This window comes from Amblyomma maculatum, unplaced genomic scaffold (assembly GCF_055883805.1).
Source record: "Amblyomma maculatum isolate TAMU_Amacu unplaced genomic scaffold, ASM5588380v1 scaffold_15, whole genome shotgun sequence".
In the NCBI taxonomy this organism is placed as follows: domain Eukaryota; kingdom Metazoa; phylum Arthropoda; class Arachnida; order Ixodida; family Ixodidae; genus Amblyomma; species Amblyomma maculatum.
Genome location: NW_028146740.1, coordinates 11,370,807 through 11,395,099, shown reverse-complemented (window position 1 = coordinate 11,395,099; position 24,293 = coordinate 11,370,807). Strand labels below are relative to the sequence as shown.

Sequence of the window (24,293 nt, the reverse complement as noted above, 5' to 3'; positions counted from 1 at the left end):
ATCGGACGTTATTTATGAGATTTCGTTCAGCTATGGCAAGATGTATGTCGGTCAGACGGGCCAATCTATTAACTAAAGATTGCTGGAGCACACCAGGTCCTTAGATGCAGCACGCTGACAGCATTTACCTAAACAATGCTGGGCCTGCAAGCATGGTGCATTAATAATATACGCTGCTTTTCGGGCAGATTAAGATTATTGGATGAACGCAGAAAAGAAAAGAGCGGGAAGCGAGATTATTTCCTGATAATGTGTAAGCGAAGCATCCATTCACTTATTCCGCAAGAAGCTAGAATTAATCGGGCTGATGAGATAATTTTGCGTTTTGGTTTTGTGTATTGGTGCGCATGCGCTTAGTTAATGACGGAAGGAGGTCTTGGTGCAATAACCCAAATGTCTCTTTTGCGCAGTAGTTTTTCAATCATTTGGATATAGCGGCTACCGCCGAGGTCCATGGGGATGAAGCGGCGCGGGCGTCCGCGCGGTGCTCGTCCAGCTCCAAAACGGGGTCCAACATGCTATCGCGTATGCAATTCGCACTTTCACGAAAACCGAAAGCAACTTCGCTGTTGACAAGTTCCAGCTCTATCTCTACGGTCGCCACATCAACATAATTATCTACCGTCAATCCCTAGCTTGCATGCCACTTCTGGTCGACTAGGTTGTTAGGCTTTACTAAAAGAATGCAACTTTTCTGTCCTTTAAGAGCGGTCGCCGCTAAGCTGACCCTGACTGTTTGTCTCGATTTCCTCTTCCTGGTACGGCGTCAAGTGAAGATGATCTAGGCGACTGTCTGGTGCCTGTGACCGAATTATTGCCTGACCTCGAATGTCAGGACCGCGCTCTAGTTCCGCTGTTTGATAGCGTCCGGAAACCTGCACCTACAATATCATTCGTTATTCAAAATCAACAACACTTCCAAAACGAACTACGCAGCTGGTGGTGCCCGTCTGCTGCTTGTCGTACCGGCTTCTCTTCGTGGCGCCGTCCAACATGCGATGCATGACGACAACTTCAGATGAAGTTCGCACTCTCGCGAGATTTTATTATAAAACGGCGCATGGCCTCGGAACTAAGAAAAAGGAAAAGATACACATGACGTTTCCTTCTTAGTCCCGTGTCCATACACTATTATATAAGAGAATGAGTACCAGCTCGCCCAAGTTGCTGTTCTGCTGTCGCGAGAGCCCGACAACTATTTTATTGTCCAAGGTTGCACACAACAAAGCGCTACGTAGTAAGTTGTGTCCCTTGGTAACGATCTGAAGCGAAGCATCACTGGCTGGTCTTCTTCAGCCGGTCAAGCCACCTTCATAACCTTTTGGCAACATTGGAATTCATCTGATTGGTCGTTGCTGAATTATCTTAGGTTTTGACTATTTGACTCGATATGTGGAGACATCGGCGCTTGTTTCTGCCAAAGCAGCCAACGTGGTGTACTTTTTATTACACCTGTAAAGAAGAAGACGACCTTGTACTCGCACCGCGTGGTCTTATCCTGTTCACTCGCCTGGGTCTCGTTGATCTGCGACTGCAGCTACGCCTGCGTCAGTTGTTAAAGTTCAGTTCTTCTAAAAATAAAGCCCCAACTTACATTTGGTGGCGGTGCTTGGTGAGATCTATTCTCTCACCCTGAACCTCCACAGCCGCATGTCACCGCTTCCTGCGATGCCTGAAGACACCGAGACCCCGCCATCTTCAGCGGCACTAACGACCATAACGTCGAGAATTGGCTCAGTCCTATGAGCGGATGAGCGCTTACAACAAATGGGACGCGGAAACCAAGCTAAACAAGTAGATTTCTACATCACCGGCGTAGCAAATGTATGATTTCGGAACCATGAAGCGGAATTCCATCATGGTCCGTGTTCAATGCCAGTTTCTCTGAAGTTATCGGCCGTCCGGCTGTGAGAAAACTCCGCTCTGAACAGCGCTTGCGTGTGTCGTCTCAGCAGGTTGGCGAGAATTGCACAAGGTATTTCTAGGACGTCGTGAACTTGTGCGAGCGCGTGAAAGCACAGATGTCATTATGCTATATGTCTGACCGGACCTTGTATCATAACTGGCATAAAAGGTGGCACCGTGGGTGAAAGTCGTATTTAGAAGGGATAGCCTTGGCCAGGTTAGTAAATCATCGCAAGTGGGAAAGCATAGCGCAGGGAGAACGGAGTACGAGGACAAGCACTGACTTCATCGGCCAAGCGCTTTGTTGAAAGCTAGCGCTTCTTCCACCCCGTCGTCGTCTTCCGTTCTTCCCGTGCAATGCTTCCTCATTTACGAAGTCGCATTTGCGGTGGCGAAATTTGAAGTAAGCCCACTAGAGCAGAAAGCTGTCGAACCCTTGTTTATGCCGGGGTGTGTGCTTGCAGGTGCGCAAGGGCATTCCTCTGCTCCACCTGTACGGCCTGGAGGACCTGTTCTACAAGTACGGAGTCGATCTCGAGTTCTGGGCCCACGAACACTCGTACGAGCGTCTTTGGCCGGTGTACGACCGCAAGGTAGGTTCACGGTTTAACCTTGCGAAGTCATTCATACCACACACTATCATAGAGTAGAACGATCTACCAGCACACATAGCCATTGAATCTAACGCTTCCATATTTCATGATCTCATCCGCAGCGACGTTGACATTTGAAATGTACTTTTTTTGCCAATACGTACACGCTGTAGTACGTTCCTTTCTGTTATGCCTTATTTTTTTCTTAAACCTATACTTTGTATTCTATTGTTTTCTATAGCCTCTTTCTGTATCCTCTGGTGCTTAATTATTTTCCCAAGTTATATTTAGCCCGTTTATTGCTCACGTGCTTTTTATAATGTTCCTGTTACATGTTTTGTTTTTACACGGACCCCCCCCCCCCTCCCCCTATGTAATACCCTCAAATGAGGGCCTTTAGGGGTATGTTGAATAAATAAATAAACTTCAAGAATTCCAGTGACGAGACTTAGTTCGGTGAGTAATGGCGTTGATGGTTTTACGGAAAGGGTTGGAGACACAAAACAGTCTTAATTGACTATGTTCCAAGGGTGAAACAAGTTTTGTTTTAAGAAGAAACATGCGCTCTCTGGGACACGGAACGTGCGAAAAATTGATTTCACAAAATGAAAAATCAAAAGCTCTACCGCTGGTCTGTACAAACTCATCGCGATAGCTGGAGCACCTCAATTTCATTCTTAGGCCGTGAGAGGGCTACATTGGTGATACACATTTTGGTCCAGGCATAACTGATTTCAAACTCTTCTGCAGTCGTTCTTTCTGTTTTACTACTTAAATGTGACATGTTGCTTTTATTCCGGTCTTAACATTTATGGACGTTTCACCATCAGCTATATATATATATATATATATATATTGTGAGCCTTCCACGGATCTTCTTTCATTTGTACATACCATAATCTTCTTCTTTCTTTTGTACATTCCATCGTCATCGTCCCGCGGCGCCGGCTCCAGCACGCGTCTGGGTTCTCCATCAGATTAAAACGCTGACACGGCGTACCTTGCCTTGCCGTCACGACTTTGGCGTCTCGACCTGGCCTTCTTTCACACGTGGTGGAGGTGAAATTTGATCCCCTTACTGCCTTGTGCCCTGCCTTTCGCTGGAGCTACGTTCCGGTCGCCGTTTGGCAATAACCACCATCGTTATGTCAACCGAGAGCAGTCCCGACCCGGCCGGACCCTCTACCTCGGCTACACTGCCGCCTCCCACTGTGCCCACACGACAACGCGACCCGCCGCTGTTCGCCGGTCGTCGCGACGAGGACGTGGATGACTGGCTTGACACTTATGAACGCTGCAGTGCCTACAACCGGTGGGATGACGCTTTAAAACTCCTCAACGTTTCCTTCTACCTGATTGAGGTCGCCAGGAATTGGTTTATAAAACCGCGAGCCCCACACCACTAACTGGCCCACCTTCAAACAGCAGTTCCGCCAATACTTCGCCGACCCCGCAGTTCGGACTGAAATCGCGAGGAACAAGCTCGCTTCCCGTCGTCAAGGTCCCGATGAGTCGTATGCCTCTTACATAGAGGCCATACTTGCACTTTGCCGGCGTATTAGCCCCACCATGCCTGAACCTGAACGCGTGCACCATGTCATGAAAGGAATCAATTCTGTGGCTTATAACACCCTACTTGCCCAGAACCCATCAAGTGTTGATTCCATTATTACGACCTGTCAACGACTCGAACAGCTGCAGTCCTCCAGATTGCAGCCCGACTTCTCTACTGGCCCCCCCCCCTCTACTGACTTCGATCTACGAACCCTAATTCGAGCGATAATCCGCGAAGAGCTCCAAGCCTTGAGCCCTTTCTGCCGGCACGGGTGTGATCACTCTTCTTCTAATGACGTCAGCCTCCGCACCATCATTAAAGAAGAATTGGCAACTATCACCCACCCTGTCGCACCTGACCCTCCTGCACCTCATACAGCGCCGACTTATGCTCACGTTGCTGCATCCTCTTCTCCTTTTGCTCCCCCCTCACGACAAGCACCGCCCTACAACAACATCAACGCCGTGATGACGGTTCAGCCTACGCCGCCCTATTACGCACCTTGGCGCCCCTCTCGCCCAGTGTGCTACTACTGTGGAATCAGAGGACATATTTCCCGCTTCTGTCGTCGACGCATTCAGAACGAGCGGCGTGGTTACGACGCCTTCGAAAGTGACGTACCCGCATATTATCAGCGACGATCTATTCACAGCCCACCTCGTCGATCCTCTCCACCACCGGTATCCTCGTCTGAACCAAGCGGCGCCCATGTTTCCCGACGCCGGTCCCTTTCCCCAAACCGCCGCTCTGTTTCTCCACTTCGACCAGCAACAATTGTTCCCGTCCGTCATTCGGAAAACTAAGCGATGCAATTTCCGGAGGTGAAACTGCACTCTGCGAACTTACCAAAAGTCCTCCTCATCTCCCGTACAATATGATTTACATTTTAGCTGAAGGATTACCGGTCGAAGCTTTGATTGACACAGAGGCTGCAATTTCTGTTATTCGCGCTGATTTATGCCACCGTTTGCGGAAAGTAACGACACCATATGATGGACCTGAACTTCGTGGAGCAAATGATGTCCCTCTACATCCTTCAGCAAAGTGTACAGTTCGAATTGATATAGACGGAGTCCGCCACCATGTGCAGTTTGCTGTGCTTTCACCGTGTGCGCATCAGGTGATTTTTGGTTGGGATTTTTTGTCGACCGCGTCAGCGTTAATTTCTTGTGGCGACCGTGTCATTCATATGACAGACAGTGATTTTTCATCTGACATGTCTCAAGGACGTAATTCCCTCATTGCCGCAGTTGACACTGTATTGCCTCCACATTGCGAAAAACTTGTTACCGTTGTTTCGGAACACATCACTGACGGGGATGTACTTATCGCACCATCTCATCGTCATCTTGCACGTGGAATCGCCTTCCCATCAAGTCTTGTACGATTCCGCAGCTGCTCAGCGATAGTAGCTGCCACGAACACATCCCGTGAATCCATCGTCCTGACTTAAGGAACTTCCCTGCCATGCATAGTGGATGCTCACCCTAAGTCCGTTATGGTGCTCACCGCCCCGCTACCTCAGCAACGTGATTCATCGCACGTCTCTCTTCCGATCCTGTCGAAGACAATCAGTCCGGACCTCACGCCGCACCAACGCAAAGAATTGCGGAAATTGCGTCAAGCCCATCAAGCCATTTTTGATGCCACTTTCCCTCCGCTGGGACGGACTAGTGTTGCACACCACCGCATCATTACTGAAGGTAACTCGATCGTACGCCGACGACCTTATCGGGTTTCTCTCTCGGAACGAAAAGTAATCGAAGAAAATGTGAATGACACGCTCCGTCGCGATATTATTCGTCCATCAACAAGCCCATGGTCTTCCCCAGTAGTATTAGTTAAAAAAAAGGACGGATCGGTATGATTTTGTGTTGATTATCGCGCACTAAACAAAATTACCCGTAAAGATGTCTACCCGATGCCGCGAATAGATGACGCCCTTGACTCTCTCCAATGCGCCGAATATTTCTCGACCTTGGATCTCCGCTCAGGTTATTGGCAAATACCAATGCACGAAGGCGACAAAGAGAAAACCGCTTTAGCAACTCCCGATGGACTTTACAAGTTTAATGTTATGCCCTTTGGCCTGTGTAACGCACCAGCGACATTTGAAAGAATGATTGATACGGTACTTCGGGGCCTAAAATGGAGAACCTGTTTATGTTACTTGGACGACATTGTTATCTTTTCGGCAACTTTTAACGACCATCTCACGCGCCTAAATGAAGTCCTGACGTGTATTTCTTCAGCGGGCCTTCAGCTCAACGCCAAGAAGTGCCACTTTGCACAAAAGGAAATTAAAATATTGGGACATCTGGTTAGCAGTGAGGGCATTCGTCCAGACCCAGATAAAATCAGCGCGGTCTTGAACTTTCCTCGTCCTCAACGGACTGCAGATTTGCGCAGTTTTCTCGGCCTGGCGTCATATTTCCGGCGTTTCATAAGGCATTTTGCAACTATTGCTGCGCCACTTCATGAACTACTTAAAGCGCGCAGCTCTTTCGTGTGGACTGAACAGTGCAACACTGCTTTTACCTACCTAAAGCACGCCCTCACATCAGATCCCGTTCTTGGCTACTTCAGCGACAGTGCTCCTACCATCCTGCACACTGATGCCAGTGGTCACGGTCTTGGCGCTGTCCTTCTGCAGCGCGATGCAACTTCGCGTGAGAAAGTCATTGCCTTCGCAGTCGGACCTTGACTCCAGCTGAGAAAAACTACACCATTACCGAGCAGGAATGTCTTGCCGTCGTCTGGGCTGTTCAAAAGTTTCACCCCTACCTCTATGGTCGGCACTTCACAGTTGTGACCGATCACCATGCTCTTTGCTGGTTGTCTTCACTGAAAAATTTAACAGGCCGACTTGGCCGCTGGATTCTACGCCTGCAAGAATATAATTTCGACGTCGTTTATAAATCGGGTCGCCAACACCAAGACGCCGACGCTCTTTCTCGCTGCCCACTTACGGAATCAGCCTGCTGTTTTTCTTCGCAACGAATTTCCACCTCTGACCACAGCCGACCATCTCTTTCCCCGACGCATATCACAACAGTTTCTTTTGACGATTCTGAGCACAAACACGCACTCCGCTCGCAGCAATTAGCTGATGCCTACTGTCAGCCCATCATCGACCGCCTTAATGGCGCTTCCAACCCGCCCAATGCTAGGCTTCGCCGACAGCTTCGCAATTTGAAACTCGAAGATGGCATACTATGCCGCTACGTGTATTGCCCTGATGGAACCCGTTGGCTCCCTGTCGTGCCGCGTGCGCTTCGCCCACGTATCCTGGCGGCTTTCCACGATGACGCTACTGCAGGTCACCTTGGTTTTGACAAAACATATGACCGCGTGAAAAGACGATTCTTTTGGCCTGGCCTATCTTCTACCGTAGCTAAATACGTCGCTTCCTGCCATCTGTGCCAACGACGCAAGCGGCCGACTTCTTCGCCCGCTGGCCTCCTACAGCCCCTTCCATGTCCCGCCACGCCATTCGACGTAGTCGGCATCGACTTATATGATCCCCTACCTCTCTCCGATGGGGGTAACCATTGGATTATAACAGCCGTTGAACACCTTACACGCTACGCTGAAACAGCCCTTGTACCGACTGGTTCTGCCGAAGAGGTAGCTTTTTTTTTGCGATCAACTGTCCTGCGTCATGGCGCTCCTCGGGTCCTTCTAAGTGACCGCGGGACGGCCTTCTTATCGACAGTCGTTGCCGAAGTTCTTCATGCGTCATCCACTCTTCATAAGACAACCTCAAGCTACCATCCCCAGACTAACGGTCTTACTGAGCGATTTCACCGCACCTTATCGGATATGATATCCATGTACATCACACCGTATCACCGAAATTGGGACATATATATATATATATATATATGTTGCAGCAGTCGTGCGTTGTCCGCCTGTCTTAGAGCTTCCAGGGAGCGCGTCGAACCCGCCTCTTTGGCTAAGTTTAAAGAAGAGAAAGGCACTTTAATGCTTAACTGCGCCTATGTATTTTGGAGATTGGCTTTAGGGAAAAACAGTCAGACGTTCCACCAGTGACGAAGGACGAGGTCAAGAAAGCATTAGAAACTATGAAAAGGGTAAAATCAGCTGGAGAAGATCAGATAACTACAGATTTGTTAAAGGACGGGGGATATCGTGCTGGAAAAACTGGCCACCCTGTCTACGCAGTGCCTGGTGTCATCGACAGTACCGGTAAAATGGAAGAATGCAAACATTATCCTCGTTCATAAGAAAGGGGACACTAAGGACCTTAAAAATTATACAGCAATCAGCTTACTGTCTGTGACGTATAATGTATTTACTAAGGTAATCGCTAATAGAATCAGTACAACATTAGACTGCAATCAAGCAAAGGATCAAGCAGGGTTTCGGAAACGGTACTCTACTATCGATCATATCCATACCATCAACCAGGTGCTAGAAAAATGCTCAGAATATTGTAACGGTTGTTACACTAAAGAATTGCTGTAACCGCTGAACGAGGGCAGCGGGAGAGCTGAGTTAGGAACGCGGGCAACGGGAACGGGCGGGCACTTCAACGTCTTCTACTTCGCCCCATTTCGCTCCTTCTTCTTCTAGCTCTAATGCACTTGTCAACGTGTCACTGCCCTCTCTGGAGCATCGCCCCGATGCGCTGCTACTGTCAGACAGAAGAGCTGGAAGAGAAAGCGTTCAAGAGTTACACCAATAGTCTGACATCACGGGGTAGAATACATGCACTTAAAATCAGTCGGAGGTTCGTTCGTAGTAGGGCTTCATTCGCACCACATGCACAACGTCACTGCGCTTGCCGTTGTGCGATGAATGAGCCGGCGAGGCTGGTACAACTTCATACGTTACGTCGCTGAGGTGGCGGACAACAAGGTAAGGGCCAAAGTAGCGGCGCAGTAACTTTTCGGACAGCCCGCGGCGACGAACGGGCGTCCAGATCCACACATAGTCGCCCGGGTTGTAGGTAACGTAGCGGCGCCCAAGGTTGTAGCGGTCAGCATCGATCTGCTGCTGCTGGTGGTGAATACACTGTGTGGCCAGTTGCCGCGCTTCTTCCGCGCGCTGAACATAAGTGGCGACAGTGACGTCAAGTTCAGTCTCACTGTCTTGTGCTCGACATCAACATACATAGAAAGCATGTCGGTCAAGGTCCTGTTGAGGCGTTCCACCAAGCCATCTGTCTGTGGGTGGTAGGCTGTTGTACGTCTATGGCTGGTGTGCGTGAGCTTCAGTCCAGCTTGAGTGAAGCGAGCCGTAAATGCAGCTCCACGGTCGGTAACGATAGCTGCAGGAGCCCCATGACGCAGGACTATGTCGTGGACAAAGAATTCGGCGACTTCAGCAGCTGTACCGCTTCCAAGTGACGCAGTTTCAGCGTAACGCGTCAAGTAATTCGTCGCGACCACAATCCACCGTTTTCCAGTGGACGACTTCGAAAAATGGCCGAGGAGGTCTATGCCAATTTGCTGAAAGGGGTCTTTAGGGGTGCTATAGGCTACAGAATGCCAGCTGGTCTCACAGGAAGAGATTTGCGCCGTTGGCAATCACGGCATGTTTGTACATATTTGCTCACTGATGGTAGTAAATTGGGCCAGTAGTACTTCAGCCGAATCTTTGCCAGTGTGCGACTGATCCCCAAGTGGCCGGCGGATCATGACAAGCGCTCAAGATTTTGGGCCATAACTGGGATGGCACCACAAGCAGAAACGCCTCCCTGGTTCTGTCAAAGTTGCGCTTGTAGAGCACTCCACGCCGTAGAGTGAAGGACCGCAGCCTACGACGAAACAAACGGGGTACACTAGCATTAATACCCTCCAGGTACTCAATGAGTGGCGACAACTCTGAGTCAGTCCGTTGAAGTTGCGCCATACGGGAGATGCTGACGACAATCATCGGTGATGTCTTGCGTAGCCGGTTCCACGGGTGCTCGTGATAAACAGTCTGCGTCTTGGTGCTGCCGGTCCGACTTATAGACGACTGTCATGTCGTACTCCTGTAACCGCAGGCTCCACCTGGCCAAACGCCCAGAAGGATCTTTAATGCTGGCTAGCCAGCATAGCGAATGATGATCACTGACAACACGAAACGGTCGCCCGTAGATGTACGGTCGGAATTTACTCAGAGCCCTGATGACAGCAAGACACTCTTTTTCTGTCGTCGAATAGTTCCTTTCCAGACGAGAAAGTGTATGGCTCGCGTAGGCGACGACTTGTTCTGCACCATCTTGCCACTGTGTGAGGATCGCTCCGAGGCCGACATTGTTGGCGTCAGTGTGGATATCTGTGTCTGCATTCTCGTCAAAATGAGCTAGTATCGGTGAACTTTGCAGGTGGCGACGGAGTTCCTTGAAGGCTTCGTCTTGGGCACTCTCCCATAAAAAGGGTGTGTCACCTCGAGTCAAGGCTATCAATGGCTCAGTTAGGCGAGAAAAATCTTTAACAAAGCGGCGGTAATAAGAGCAGAGGCCCAGAAAACGTCAGAGGGCCTTATTGTCGGTTGGGCGTAGGAAACTGGAGACGGCGGAAATCTTGTCGGGATCTGGGAGAACACCTTGTGCGCTGACCACATGTCCCAAGAAACTGAGCTCCTCGAAGGCGAAATGACATTTCTCTGGCTTGATAGTTAATTGCGCAGACTGGAGAGATTGAAGGACAATGCGCAATCGCTGCAAGTGGTGTTCGAAACTAGACGAAAAGATGGCCACGTCGTCCAGGTACACAAGGCATAACTGCCATTTCAGACCAGCTTTAACAGTGTCCATCATGCGTTGAAACGTGGCCGGCGCAGAACAGAGCCCAAACGGGAGCACCTTAAATTCGTACAGACCGTCGGGCGTCACGAAAGCTGTTTTCTTGCGGTCTCGCTCGTCCACCTCGATCTGCCAATATCCGCATTTCAGATCTAAGGAAAAGAAGAACCTGGCGTCTCGGAGTCGGTCAAGCTCATCATCGATCCTGGGTAGTGGGTACACGTGCTTTAGTGTAACCTGATTCAGTTTCCTGTAATCAACGCAGAATCGTAACGTGCCGTCTTTCTTTTTCACCAGGACGACCGGCGACGCCCACGGACTTGTTGACGGCTGTATAACATGGTCTGCAAGCATTTAATCAACTTGCACTCAAATAGCCTCCCGCTCTTTAGGCGAAACACGGTATGGACGCTGACAAACTGGTGGCGTGGCTGAATCGATGACGATGTGATGCTTGGCTACCGGCGTACGTCCGACCTTGGAGCTCGTCGCGAAACAATCTTTAAAATCAAGTATCAGGGACGTCAGAAGATTCTTTTGATGAGGTGACAAACCCGGGTTGATTTTAACCTTCTGAAGGGCGTTGTGTGCTGCGCCATCGTCATGAAGATTCATCTCCACGGGGCACAGATGCGGTAAGCCATCTACATCGTGGAGGAAGGCGACAGCCGTTCTCTTCGCGAGGTGTTGAATTTCATTGGTGAAATTCGTCAGGAAACCTGTCGCACAGCCCTCATTCAGGTCGACAAGACCGAGCGCAATAGCCAGTCCCTTCTCGAGCAACAGCGAAGGGTTACTGTCCGCAATACCTTCGTAGTCGTGAAACCAGTCGTTCCTAACTAACACCAGCACACTGGACCATGGTGGCAGGATTAAGTCGTCTTCGACAATACACAGAGCGTTCACTCCTGGGTCTTCTTTATCACTATGCGCCAAGGATTGCTTTGCCGAAAATGTGACTCACGCCTCGTGTAAGTCGATCACAGCACCGTTTGCCTGTAGAAAGTCATGCCGAGGATCAAATCCCTTGAACACTCGCGCAAGACGACGAATTCACCGACGTACACGAAACCGCGGATGCTGATTCGGGCTGTGTACCTTCCGGCCGGGCAAATGAGGTGACCTCCAGCCGTGCGAATGCTAGGGCCCACCCACGGCGTCAAAACTTTGCTGAAGTCCTGGGCGAGGCCTTGGCTCATCACCGAATAATCTGCCTCAGTATCAAGTAAAGCGACAGCTTCAGTACCGTCAATTGTAACACACAGATCAGATGTAGCAGGTCGGATGCTGTCGCTACCCTGCCACTGTAAGAAATCAGAGTTTCGGCGTATCGGCGACGGAGGACCTTCGGTTTTCCCGACAGTAGCAGCCTTGCCTCCGGAGACCGCTGGAATTATTTTTCCTGACCTGGACTGGGAGAACGCCGCTCAGGATTGCCGGCGTCTCAGCGAGGACTTGGGTAACGATAACGCCGAGGAGACGATGATCTAGAGTCAGAAGAGGACAAATACGGGCTGGTTGGTACATTCTTAAGAATCGAGTAAAACAGCGCTAGGGGAGAGAAACACGTGAACGACAGACATGCGCTGACTAACAACCAAATGATTTATTGTTACCTGTGAGGCAGCAATATAAAGGAAAAATAACAAGAGAGAAGAACAAAAAAAACACAAAAAGGAACGCGCAACCACATTACCACATGAAAAAAAAAACAAGTCACTGATTCAGATAACGGCCGTATGTTCTAGGCATCTGACGAGCCGACAGGTGAGCTTCGATTTCGAATGATTGTTCGCCGTTCTCTGGGCAAGGATCGTCGGGCGCGAAACCACGCAGGAGCAATTGGCGATATGGGCAGGCCCTGTAAAGATAACCCGCCTCACCACAGTGGTAGCAGAGGGGCCGCCGGTCCGGTGTACGCCACACATCACATTTCCGTGGCCGCTGATAGACTGGTCGAGCAGGCTCACGGGAAAGACCAGGCTGCTGCACTGCTTGAGTGGAGGTGTTCACGTCGTAGACGTGGTGGCGCCTGACAGAGGACAGCTGCATATGTAGGTGTGACCTCAGTCTCTCTAGGAATCTCAGAGACTTGTTGCTGCTGCGATGCAAGGCGTACCTCGTCCCGGACGACTTCAGATAGCGATGTAACAGACGGCGCGCTGGGAGACAGCTGGAGGGCTTGTAATTCCTCCCTGATGATCGACCTGATTAGGTCACGTAAAACGGCTGCGTCAGTCCCTAGCGGCATCGAAGAAATAGCGAGCCCAAGGGTGCTAACATCTCCTTGTATTGCCGGGCTCGTTGCAGGAGCGTCGCCTCCGTGGTGGTCGCTTCAGTGAGAAATTCGGCAACAGTATGCGGTGGACTGCGCACCAGAACGGCGAAGAGCTCCTGCTAGACCCCGCGCATGAGGTGGCGAAGCTTTGTCTCCTCGGCCACGGAGGGGTCAGCACGCTTGAAGAGGCGCGTCATGTCCTCCACATAGATGCGGACGCTTTTGTTAGTGCGCTGGGTGCGGGTGTGATGCGCAGCTTCCGCTTTCTCCAGGAGGTCTGCGTTGGGGAAAGTAGCTAGGAGATTTATGCCAAATGTCTCCCAGGTGGACAGTTCGTTCTCGTGGTTCTCTAACCATGTCCTAGCGGAGTCTTCAAGCGCAAAAAACACGTTATGGAGCTTACAGCCGTCGGACCAGCCATTGTTGCGGGCGACCCGCTCAAAGGTGTTCAGCCAGTCCTCCGCATCTTCGTATACATCGCCGTGAAAAGATGGCGGTGTTCTCGGCGTGTGGTAGAGGATGGGCGTTGGGGACGCACTATCTGTGGCCATTTCCGGTGGGACCGTCGGTCGAGGCTGCGTCGACCTCGTCGGGGTGGTGAGAGGTCCGAATTCAGGTGACTGGCCCCGGAGACGGCGACTAGGGCGCAGATGAACCTTTGTGAGCTCCGTGTTCTTATCTCGTAGGCGTACGCAGGTCGGGAAGCGTATGCCCAGCACGACTCCACCAGATGTGTAACGGTTGCTACACTAAAGAATTGCTGTAACCGCTGAACGAAGGCACCGGGAGAGCTGAGTCAGGAACGCGGGCAACAGGAACGGGCGGGCACTTTAACGTCTTCTTTTTCGTCCCACTTCGCTCCTTCTTCTAGCTCTAATGCACGTGTCAATATCATCATCAGCCTGACTATACCCACTGCAGGGCGAAGGCCTCTCCCATATTTCTCCACTTAACCCGGTTCTCCGCTATTTGCATCCACTTGACCCCTGCGAACTTCTTAACCTCATCCGCCCACCTAAATTTCTGCCTGCTACGCTTTCCTTCCCTTGGAATCCAGTTTGTTACCCTAAGCGACCATCGGTTATCCTCTCATCGCACTACATGTCCTGCCCATGCCTATTTCTTCTTCTTAATTCCACTAGAATGTCGGTAACCTGAGTTATTTCTATTACCCACTCTGCACGCTTCCTATCTCTTAATGTTACCCATACCATTTTTCGTTCCATAGCCCTCTGGGTTGTCCTCAAGTTAAGTAGAACTCTCTTGGTTAGCCTCCACGTTTCAGCCCCATAGGTGAGTACAGGTAAGATACAACTGTTATATACTTTCCTCATACCGGTAAGCTGCTAGTCATAATCTGTGAGTGCTTGCCAAATGCGCTCCATCCCAATCTTATTCTTCTTGGTATTTCCTTTTCATGGTCCGGATCTGCGGTTACTGCCTATCCTAAGTAGACACATTCGCCTGCTACTTCCAGTACTTCGCTACCGAATGTAAACTGCTGTTCGTTCCCGAGGCTGTTCAACATTACCTTAGTCTTCTGCATATTGATTTTCAAGCCTACCTTTCTACTTTTCTTGTCTAGGTCATCGATCATTATTTGCAGTTCATCCCCGCAGTTGCTTAGCAAGGTAATGTCATCAGCAAATCGCTGATTACTGAGGTATTCTCCATCTATTCTTTACCATTCCAAGCCTCTGAATACTTCCTCTAAGCAAGCTGTGAATAGTACTGGAGAGATTGTGTCTTCTTGCCTAACACCTTTCTTTATGGGAATTTTGTTACTTTCTTTATGCAGAACTATACTACACTTTGATCTTAGCCAAAAGGCCGAGAAGCGATTTTTATGCAGAACTATAGTTTCTGTGCAGCCACTATATATATCTTCCAGCACATTCACGTACGGCTCGTCTACTCCCTGATTTCGCAATGCCTGCATCACCGCCAAGGTTTCAACTGAGTCAAATGCTTTTTCGTAATCAATGAATGCTATGTATAAGAGGTGGTTATATTCCGAGCATTTTTCTATCACCTGATTGATGGTATGGATATGATCGATAGTAGAGTACCTTTTCTGAAAACCTGCTTGACCTTTTGCTTGATTGCAGTCTAAGGCTGTCCTGATTCTATTAGCGATTACCTTAGTAAATACCTTATACGTAACAGACAGTAAGCTGATTGGTCTGTAATTTTTAAGGTCCTTAGAGTCCCCTTTCTTATGAATGAGGATAACGTTTGCATTCTTCCATGGTTCCGGTACCGTCGATGACACCAGGCACTGCGTATACAGGGTGGCCAGCTTGTCTAACATGATATACCCCTCGTCCTTCAACAAATCTGTAGTTATCTGATCCTCTCCAGCTGATTTACCCCTTTTCATAGTTTCTAATGCTTTCTTGACCTCGTTCTTCGTAACTGGTGGAACGTCTGATTGTTTTTCCCTACAGCCAACCTCCTTACGGTCCTGACTAGTTTGGCTACTGTAGAGATCTGTATAGAACTCCTCGGCTACTTTGACTATCTTGTTCATATTCGTGATGACGTTGCCCTCCTTGTCCCTTATCGCATATTCTGGGTTTTTCCTATGCCTAATTTCTTCCTTACCGCTTTAAGGCTTCCCCCGTTCTTTACAGCATGCTCAATTTTCTCCATGTTATACTTCCTTATATCGGCCACCTTGCGCTTATTGATTAGCTTTGATATTTTGGCCTATTCGATCTGGTCTGTTGGATTGGAAGATTTCATACTCAGGCGTTTCTTAATCAAATCTTTCGTCTCCTTAGACAGCTTACCGGTATCCTCTCTAACTATCCTACCGCCTACTTCTACCGCACATTCAGTAATGATATCTCTGAAGTTATTGTTCATTGCTTCTAGGGTAGTGTCGCCATCCTCGTTTAGAGCTGAATATCTATTCTGTAGCGAGATGCTTAACTCTTCTGCCCTACCCCTCACCGCTAATTCGTTGATGGGCTTCTTTCTTATTAATTTGTTGCGTTCCTTCAGATTTAGGCTAATTCGGGACCTCACCATCCTAGTCAATGCATCGCACTTTCCCGATTACCTGTACATCTTGCATAATGGCGGCGGTTGAACACATTATGAAGTGTTTTCCGTTTTTGGTCTCTCCGTTAGGACTTTGCCATGTCCATTTCCTGTTCTTCCGTTTGCTGAAGAAGGTATTCATGATTCTTAAGTTATTGCGCTCTGCAAATTCAACTAGTAACTCCCCCCTGCTATTCCTAGAACCAATCCCAAAGTCACCTACTGCCTGGTGTCCTGCCTGCTTTTTCCCTACCTTTGCACTGAAGTCGCCCATTAAGTACAGTATACTGCGTCTTTATTTTTCGCATTGCCGATTCTACATCTTCGTAGAAGCTTTCAACTGCCTGGTCATCATAACTACATGTAGGTGCATAGGCCTGTACAACCTTCAGTTTATATCGCTTATTAAGCCTAATAGCGATGCCTGCCACCTTCTCATTAATACTATAGAATTCACCTATATTATCCGCTATATACTTATTGACAAGGAAACCTACTCCTAGTTGTCGCCTCTCTGGTTAACCTCTATAACGCAGTACATGCCCATCCTTCATTACAGTATATGCCTCCTTCGGCCTCCTAACCTCACTAAGCCCTATGATATCCCATTTCATACCCTCTAGTTCCTCTAACAGCACTGCTAAACTAGCTTCACTAGCTAGGGTTCTAGCGTTAAACGTTGCCACTGTCAGTTTCCAATGGCGGCCTGTCCAGCGGAAATTAAGAAGGAGAAATGGGCATGGGCAGGAAATTTAGTGCGAAGAGAGGATAACCGATGGTCGCTTAGGGTAACAATCTGGATTCCAAGGGAAGGAAAGCGTAGCATGGGGCAGAAAGTTAGGGGGGCGGAAGAGGTTAAGAAGTTCTCAGGGGTCCAGTGGATGCAGCTAACACAGAACCGGGTTAATTGGACAAATATGGGAGGGGCCTTTGCCCTGCAGTGGGCATAGTCAGGCTGAAGATGATGATGATGATGATGTATTTTAGTCTCCAAAGCAGAGGCCAGGTTTGACCAGCTAGAAGGTGGCATCATTTGAAGTGATATTACCCTTGTAATGTTTCGTGATGTAATCAAGTAAGCAGGAGGAATTACTGTTTTTTGCGCAGGTGTACAACGGAAGTACAGAGCAACCATACACAAATCCTCGGGCTCCTGTCCACATCATTACTGGATCGGCTGTAAGCAATTTTGATTTCTAAAACTTACTTCACTTTTGTGGTACAGGGCGCATGTTATTGCAACATAGTTTATATTTCCATTATTGTTAACCTGATCATTGAAAGATTGTAGCCCTGCCAATGGCGGCCTTATTTGCAAGGAAAAAATCACGAAAAATCTAAGTGCATTACAAAGAGGTGGCATCAAGGCTTGATAATCGGTGTGAGTTTGCAAGTGTGCTTTGCTGTGTGAAGACATGTTTAGACCGTTGTGCCTATCAGTTTGGATTAGGGCCAGAGTGAACGCCGCTTAGCCCAGTGGAAAATCGCTGCAAGCAGAGGGGGCAAAGACAGAATGTGGCAATTCGCTTCCGGGTGTCTCATGGTCCACGACATGCGGTAAACAAAAGGCGACTTTACACATTATTTACAGTCACAGACAATCTCGGGATTTGGCAGCTACACGCGACTGTCACCTCCACCGCTCCTTCTGAAAGGCACTGCACTCGAAGGACGCTGTCGACGGTCTACGACTACTTGCATTGCGGCGCGTGTACAAGCGGGTATATAGCGGCTGTTTATTTTCTGCCTGGTTTCCAAAGACTCCTGAGGCTCTAACACATTGGCAACGAGCTGTTCGTAGCGAGGGTTGGCAAGCAAAACGCGGAAACCGTTTGGCTTCCGTTCATTTTACTCCAGAATTGTTTCACTGGTACAATATGAACTGGTGGGTGAGTTGGTCTGACATATCTAATGAAGCAGCGCAGCGACACAAGGCCAGGGGAAGAAAGGGACAAACACAGCTCTGATATCGGCGAGATTTTTAAGTATCCAGGAGGGTAAAATCAATTTAGAGGGGTGTAGTAATGCTCAGCTGATAGCCCACAATGTTGCTGTAGTGCTCTGTAACGTTGCATCAGAAAATAAAAATCCTTTAAGCACTTCAAACATACCGGCAACGCCAGCGAATAGCGCTCCCAAGCTCTTCGCTGGCCGCTTCCTGCTCCTCTCAAGATGGCCGCCGCAGGCTTCACCTCAGACCATTGGCTGGTGTAGGAGACACTCCAGTAGTTCTTATTGCGAAAGCATTACTTCGCTACTTCACAGATTTCTGTCCGCAGACCGCGTCCGCCGAACGTGTCTGCAAAATAGTGTGCGTAGCAGTTGTGAGAAATTGCGAAGTGGTAAAGGTTTACTGTAATAGAAGAGACATCTGGGCGAGTTGGTACGGTGACATGGTGAAATGAGGTTAATGAGCGGTGTCAATTGATATACGGTGAAGTAATGTGTCCGAAAAAACAATTAGTTCAGTTAGTTAATTAGGGTAATAACTAGAGGCAAAATTACTTTTGAATGTAACAATCTTTTGGATTCAGCGCTGAACTGAGCAACCCTATCTTATTAACGACCACCTGACCCCTCACAAAAAACGATTGCTGGCAAAAGCACGTGAACTAAAGAAAGAGAAAGACTGGAAGTTTGTCTGGGTGGACAACTGCCGGATCAAGGCCCGAAAGACAGCAGATAGTCGCGTTTTTCGTACATCCAGCCACAGTGACCTTTCTATCTTCACCTAATCTATCTAGCTTTTCATCCCTTAACTACGGCATCTTATTCTCTCGAAGAATTCAAATCACTTCTTCGTGACGCCGCTCCTTCTTCGGAATCTATTATCCATCTGAACATACGCAGCCTTCCCTGTCATTACGATGATTTAATAAATTTCTTAACGCTTACTGATCATGCATTTTCTCTTATATGTCTTTCTGAAACCTGGCTCTCGCCCGCTACTGATAAACTCTTTCATATTCAAAATTACCGAGAAGAATACGCCCATCGCCATGATAGCCGTTATGGCGGGTCTGCCATTTTCATTTCTAGTTATCTAACATATCATCGCCGGCATGACGTTGTATTTTCCACTGACAGTTGTGAATCGATTTGGATAGAAGTTTACAAACCATTCCTTTCCAACAGGAACACAATAATCGGAACAGTATATCGCTCTCATTCCTCATCCTATTCTGATTTCTGCTCTGAGCTTGACCGAATACCTACCATGCTAAATCACGAAAACAAAAACATTATCATTATGGGAGACATCAACATAAACATTATTGACGAAAATGACGTCTACAGCGTGAATTATAGCAACTGTTTCCTTGGTCATGGTCTACAATCACTTATCAGTTCACCTACGCGCATTATTCCAGGCGGCTCAACCACACTTATCGACCACATTCTAACGAACATTATTTCATCTCATATTGCTGGAGTGGTTGATACTCATTTAACTGATCATTTTCCTATTTTTCTTATACTAAATGGTGTTCGGAACATTAAAGAAACATTCCTTACGAGACAGTCACTTGATAACATCAAATTTGCTCAGAATATAACTCTCGCAGACTGGAGCCACGTCCTGAATGAAAGTTGTCCTAATGCAGCGTTTGACAAGTTCATCAGTTTAATAACAGAATGCCTTAGCTCTTCTACAACGACTTTTAATCAGGAGAAGAAATTCTCCGTGCCTCGAAATCCATGGATTACGGGAGGGTTATTGCGTTCCATTCGCAAAAAAGATAATCTTAGGAAAAAACTTAAAAAGCAGCCATTTAACCTCGCACTTCGTAACCGCTTCAAAAAGTATTGTCACACTCTAACAGCTGTGCTTAAGACTGCCAAGCGTACTTATTACCAAAACAAAATTAAAGCTAATGGAAACAACACGCGTAAAAACTGGGAACTAATTAAAGAGTGCTTAAATCTGGCTGCCCGTGAACCTACCATGACTAACCTTAGCGATGGAATCGACACTTTCTCAAATGCTATAGATATGGCCAATGCTTTTAATCGTATCTTCAGTTCTGACACAGCTGTCGTTAACTCACAGTCACCAGTGTGTACCCGCACCCCCCATTCTTTCTTTTTATACCCAACTTCTGCTAACGAAGTACTTTTAACCATTAGGCAATTAAAAAATACAGGCCCCGGGATAGATGGGATTGTCCCAGCTAAAATGAAGCTTATTGCCGAGGACATTTCACCTGTTTTGGCTCACTTAATTCACTCAATGTTTATAACTGGTAGTTTTCCTAATCAGCTGAAACGAGGAAAAGTGGTACCAGTTTTCAAAAAAGGCGACCGCAGTATAATAACCAACTACCGTCCCATTACTATACTACCGTTTTTCAGTAAACTGATTGAAAAACTAATTGTCATTCGGCTAACAAATTATCTTCTTAAATTCAATCTCTTAACTCCATACCAATTTGGATTTCCTCCGAACTACTCCACCGAACTTGCATTAATAGAATTCACTGACAAAATTAAACATTCCCTTGATCGTGGTTACGTTGTTGGCGCCCTTTTTATAGATTTCACAAAAGCATTCGACACAATTACCCATAACATTCTCTTTCAAAAATTAGAATGCCTTGGCGTTTCTGGTCCTGCTCTTAAACTAATACGTAGCTATCTCACTGACCGACTTCAAGTTGTGGAATTCAGTGGCACATTTTCTGACCCTAAGCTAATTAACCGCGGTGTTCCACAGGGATCCATTTTAGGCCCTCTTCTCTTTCTTATCTATATTATTGACTTGCCAAAATGCCTCAACTACTCTAGTTCAATTCTTTACGCTGACGATACTACCATTTTTTCTCACGCTAGCGATGTTTCTGTTGTAACCGCCAATTTGAACGCTGACCTTATGAGTATTCACCTTTGGTGCCAAAATAACCATCTCCTAATTAATCCAAAAAAGACCACCTTTATGATTTTTCACTCACGCAATAAAGAGGCAGTTCCTGCTCTTCAGGTACATTTAGGCACGGACACAATTTACCCGTCAGAATCTACTACATTTCTTGGTGTCGTCCTAGATAATCAACTAAAGTTTCATCAGCATACCAAATTCATTAAATCTAAAGCAGCCTTCGGTATTCACGTAATAATTAAAGCCCGACATTACTTTGACCTACCTACACTTCGCATGTTGTATTTCTCCTTCATACATAGCCACCTTTCGTATTGCATATCATCATGGGGTAACACATACAACACTCACCTTTCATGTGTTCGCCACCTTCAAAATCAAGCACTCCGCATACTTACCTTCAGCCCTTACCGTGCATCCGTTTTCAATTATTATCGCGCACTTAACATACTTCCATTGTCGCTACAGCTTAATTTTAGGTTGGCATCAATCATCTTCAAAACGCGTAATAAACATGTCGTCCTTAGTGGTTTTGAGTCATCCAAGCTTTTTAACAAAAATAACACCAGATTTGCTGAACAGCATAATCTACTACTACCGAAAATGAGGACCAATTATGGGAAACAAACTGCATACTTCTCAGGCATATCTGTTTGGAATTCACTGCCTCCTGAAATTAAAGCACAGCGTACTATTCATTCATTTTATCGTTCATTAAAAACATATTTATTTTCAACCTTGTTTTGTTCCACCAACTAAAGATGTTTTGTCTGGATCATAGTTTCCGTGTTTACATTTTATTTATTCCTGTACCAATAATGCGCTAATTTCTGTAATTTGTGCATTTTTTTTTTTGAAGTTCCTGTTTATTTAGAATTTATTTGCACTGTTTCTTGTTAGTATTCTATTATAGTTTTTCCCTGCACGCCTGTATATTCTTCTTTTTACTGCCTAGTATATTACCTGCTAATCTTATCCATTCTGTCATAGGAGGTCCCCCGGACAGTTTATACTTCGGGACCTCCTTCTGTAATACTAATAATCCATGTACATGTACCTCACAGTGTAAATAAAGATGATGATGAAAGATGAATGTATTAAGCACAAAAATAGTTAATTAAATCAGTCAATAAGGTGACGTGAAAGATGGGACGTCAAGCAACCTGAAGTCGAGCTAAAAAAAGGCATAGGAAGGGATTCGCGCGCAATTTGAAGCGACCAAAAACTGAAATAGTTAAACATGTCAATCACGGTGAGGTCAAGGATGTGACGTCACGCAACCGGAAGTAGAGCTGAAAAAGGGCGTAGGAAGGGATTGACGCGCAATTTAAAAGTATCAGACTAAAATGGGTAAACAGAAGTGAAATAACATTACGTCAAGGATGTGACGTCACGCAACCGGAAGTACAGCCGAAAAAGTGCATAGGAAAAGAATGGAGCGCAATTTGAACGTACCAAAGAATAAAATGCGTAAACAAGAAGTGAATTAAGCAACCAGAAACAACCAAGAGCAGCATCAGTGCTTTCGCATTACTCCAACGCAGATTATACAATGCTATTTAATTTTTTAATAACCTCCTTGGTTCAGACTTGTCCGACGCCGATGCTTCTCCTCAGTGCGCAGCTGTCATGTGGCGCAACAGCCCGCCGGCAGCCGCTCGGCTTCAGGAAGTCGCTTACCTAAGCAGGAGCATCAGGAACCCCAGCTGGAACGCCGATCATGAAAACAAGCATATGTCGCAAACGATCCCCTGTTGCAGAGGCTCTGCCTAGAGGTGGGCAAAAGCGACGAAAGAAGGGAAGCACACCTAGCGTACTCCTTCCTCCTTGCCCTCGAGGGTTCCAAGAGAACATTGGGGACACCGCAGTGGAAGTATGACGCGACAGCGATAATAGACACCTTCAGCAGATCATGTTGCTGTCTGCGTTACTGGAGTTGCGAGATCCCTCCAACCGGCAGTGCGAACACGCTTCATTGGTCCCGACGCGTGGCAGATGGCTTCCGGGATGTCAGATGGCGCTAGTTGCCCGTCAGCTTAGCGAGTTTCTGTAGGTAGGATCTCCGCAACTCCAGTAACGCAGACTGCAGCACGAAGCACGGTCTCCTAAAGGTGTCTATTAAGACTTTTGGGCGGGCAGAGCTAGTTTCGACGAAAAACCGCAGAAAATTAACATAATCTTGCCGGAGGCGAAATTGGAGCCAGCATGTGGCGGCCACCGGAACTAATCGAGACCTGATGTTTCATCGCGAACACGGTGTCTGCTCGTTTAAAAATTTCTATAGTGAAAATACGGTGTACAAGGCGCCATTGCGCCTACTTGTAACATAGCGGATGTGTGCTGACGTAGTTCGCCGAACGACTCCTGCGCGCGTTCAATGCCAGGCTTGGAGCGAGATTTGGCAATTGCGTAGACCAGTTTAATTCTGCGCTAGTACGTCTACTGGTCCCTGTGAGCTCTTTTTCTCCAGCGGCATCGTTCGCGTACACATCTACTCATTAAACCACTCATATTTGGTTTGTTCCTATAGAATATGACCCATACTCATTAGCGTCCATCTTATGCATAATGTCCAAGACCACATGACACAGCTGCACGGCCTTGCATTTAGCACTCTGTGCGAGTGTTTTGCAGTCCTCAAACAGGAGGAGGCTTTTGACCAACTCTTTAAAGAGACATCGTTTCACTCATCTACCCCATGTGTCGAGGACAACATCAGCCTGACTACGCCTACTCCAGGGCAAAGCCTGTCCTTTATGCTTCCAATTAAGTCGGTTCTGTTGTTCTGTGCTAGCTGTCGCAATTAGAGCCCTACAAACTTCTTAATCTCATCAATCCACCTAACGTTTTGCCATTCCTGCATTCCCTTCGAATCCAATTTGTCACCCTTAGCGACCATAGGTTATCCTCTCTTCGCCGTACATGTCCCACACATGACCAGTTCATCATCTTGATGATTACCTCGCACTTGTTCCCTGACCCACTCTGCTAGCTTCCAGTCTCCTAAAAGACCCCTGAGAATGCTACTTGCAGGGATAATATAATGCAATAAATCTATATAAGTGGTCCTTATTCTAGTCAAATTTGAAGGATTTGCGTGTAACGCATAATTCACATATAGTATTTAAACATCGCTCCTGGCGACCACTCGCGAATATTTGGGGCGACACGTTCACACGCGCACCGTGAGCAAATCTCTCATGTGACGTTACATGGGCTTGCTGCGTGTGCATGCTGATTGGCCGCTGCAGTTATCAGGGTGGACGGGGCTTCATGAGGCGTCG

At 47.5% G+C, this 24,293-nt stretch overlaps 1 protein-coding gene across 1 annotated transcript in view; it reads left to right on the top strand.

Annotated features, from left to right (window-relative positions):
- LOC146172039 (acid phosphatase type 7) overlaps positions 1-24,293 on the top strand; it is a 374,339-nt gene that overhangs the window by 281,741 nt on the left and 68,305 nt on the right. Inside the window, exons 9-10 of the mRNA XM_084586139.1 lie at positions 2,370-2,498; positions 17,241-17,312. Of these exons, the coding sequence (XP_084442265.1) occupies positions 2,370-2,498; positions 17,241-17,312 (201 nt within the window). The remainder of the gene's footprint in view (positions 1-2,369; positions 2,499-17,240; positions 17,313-24,293) is intronic.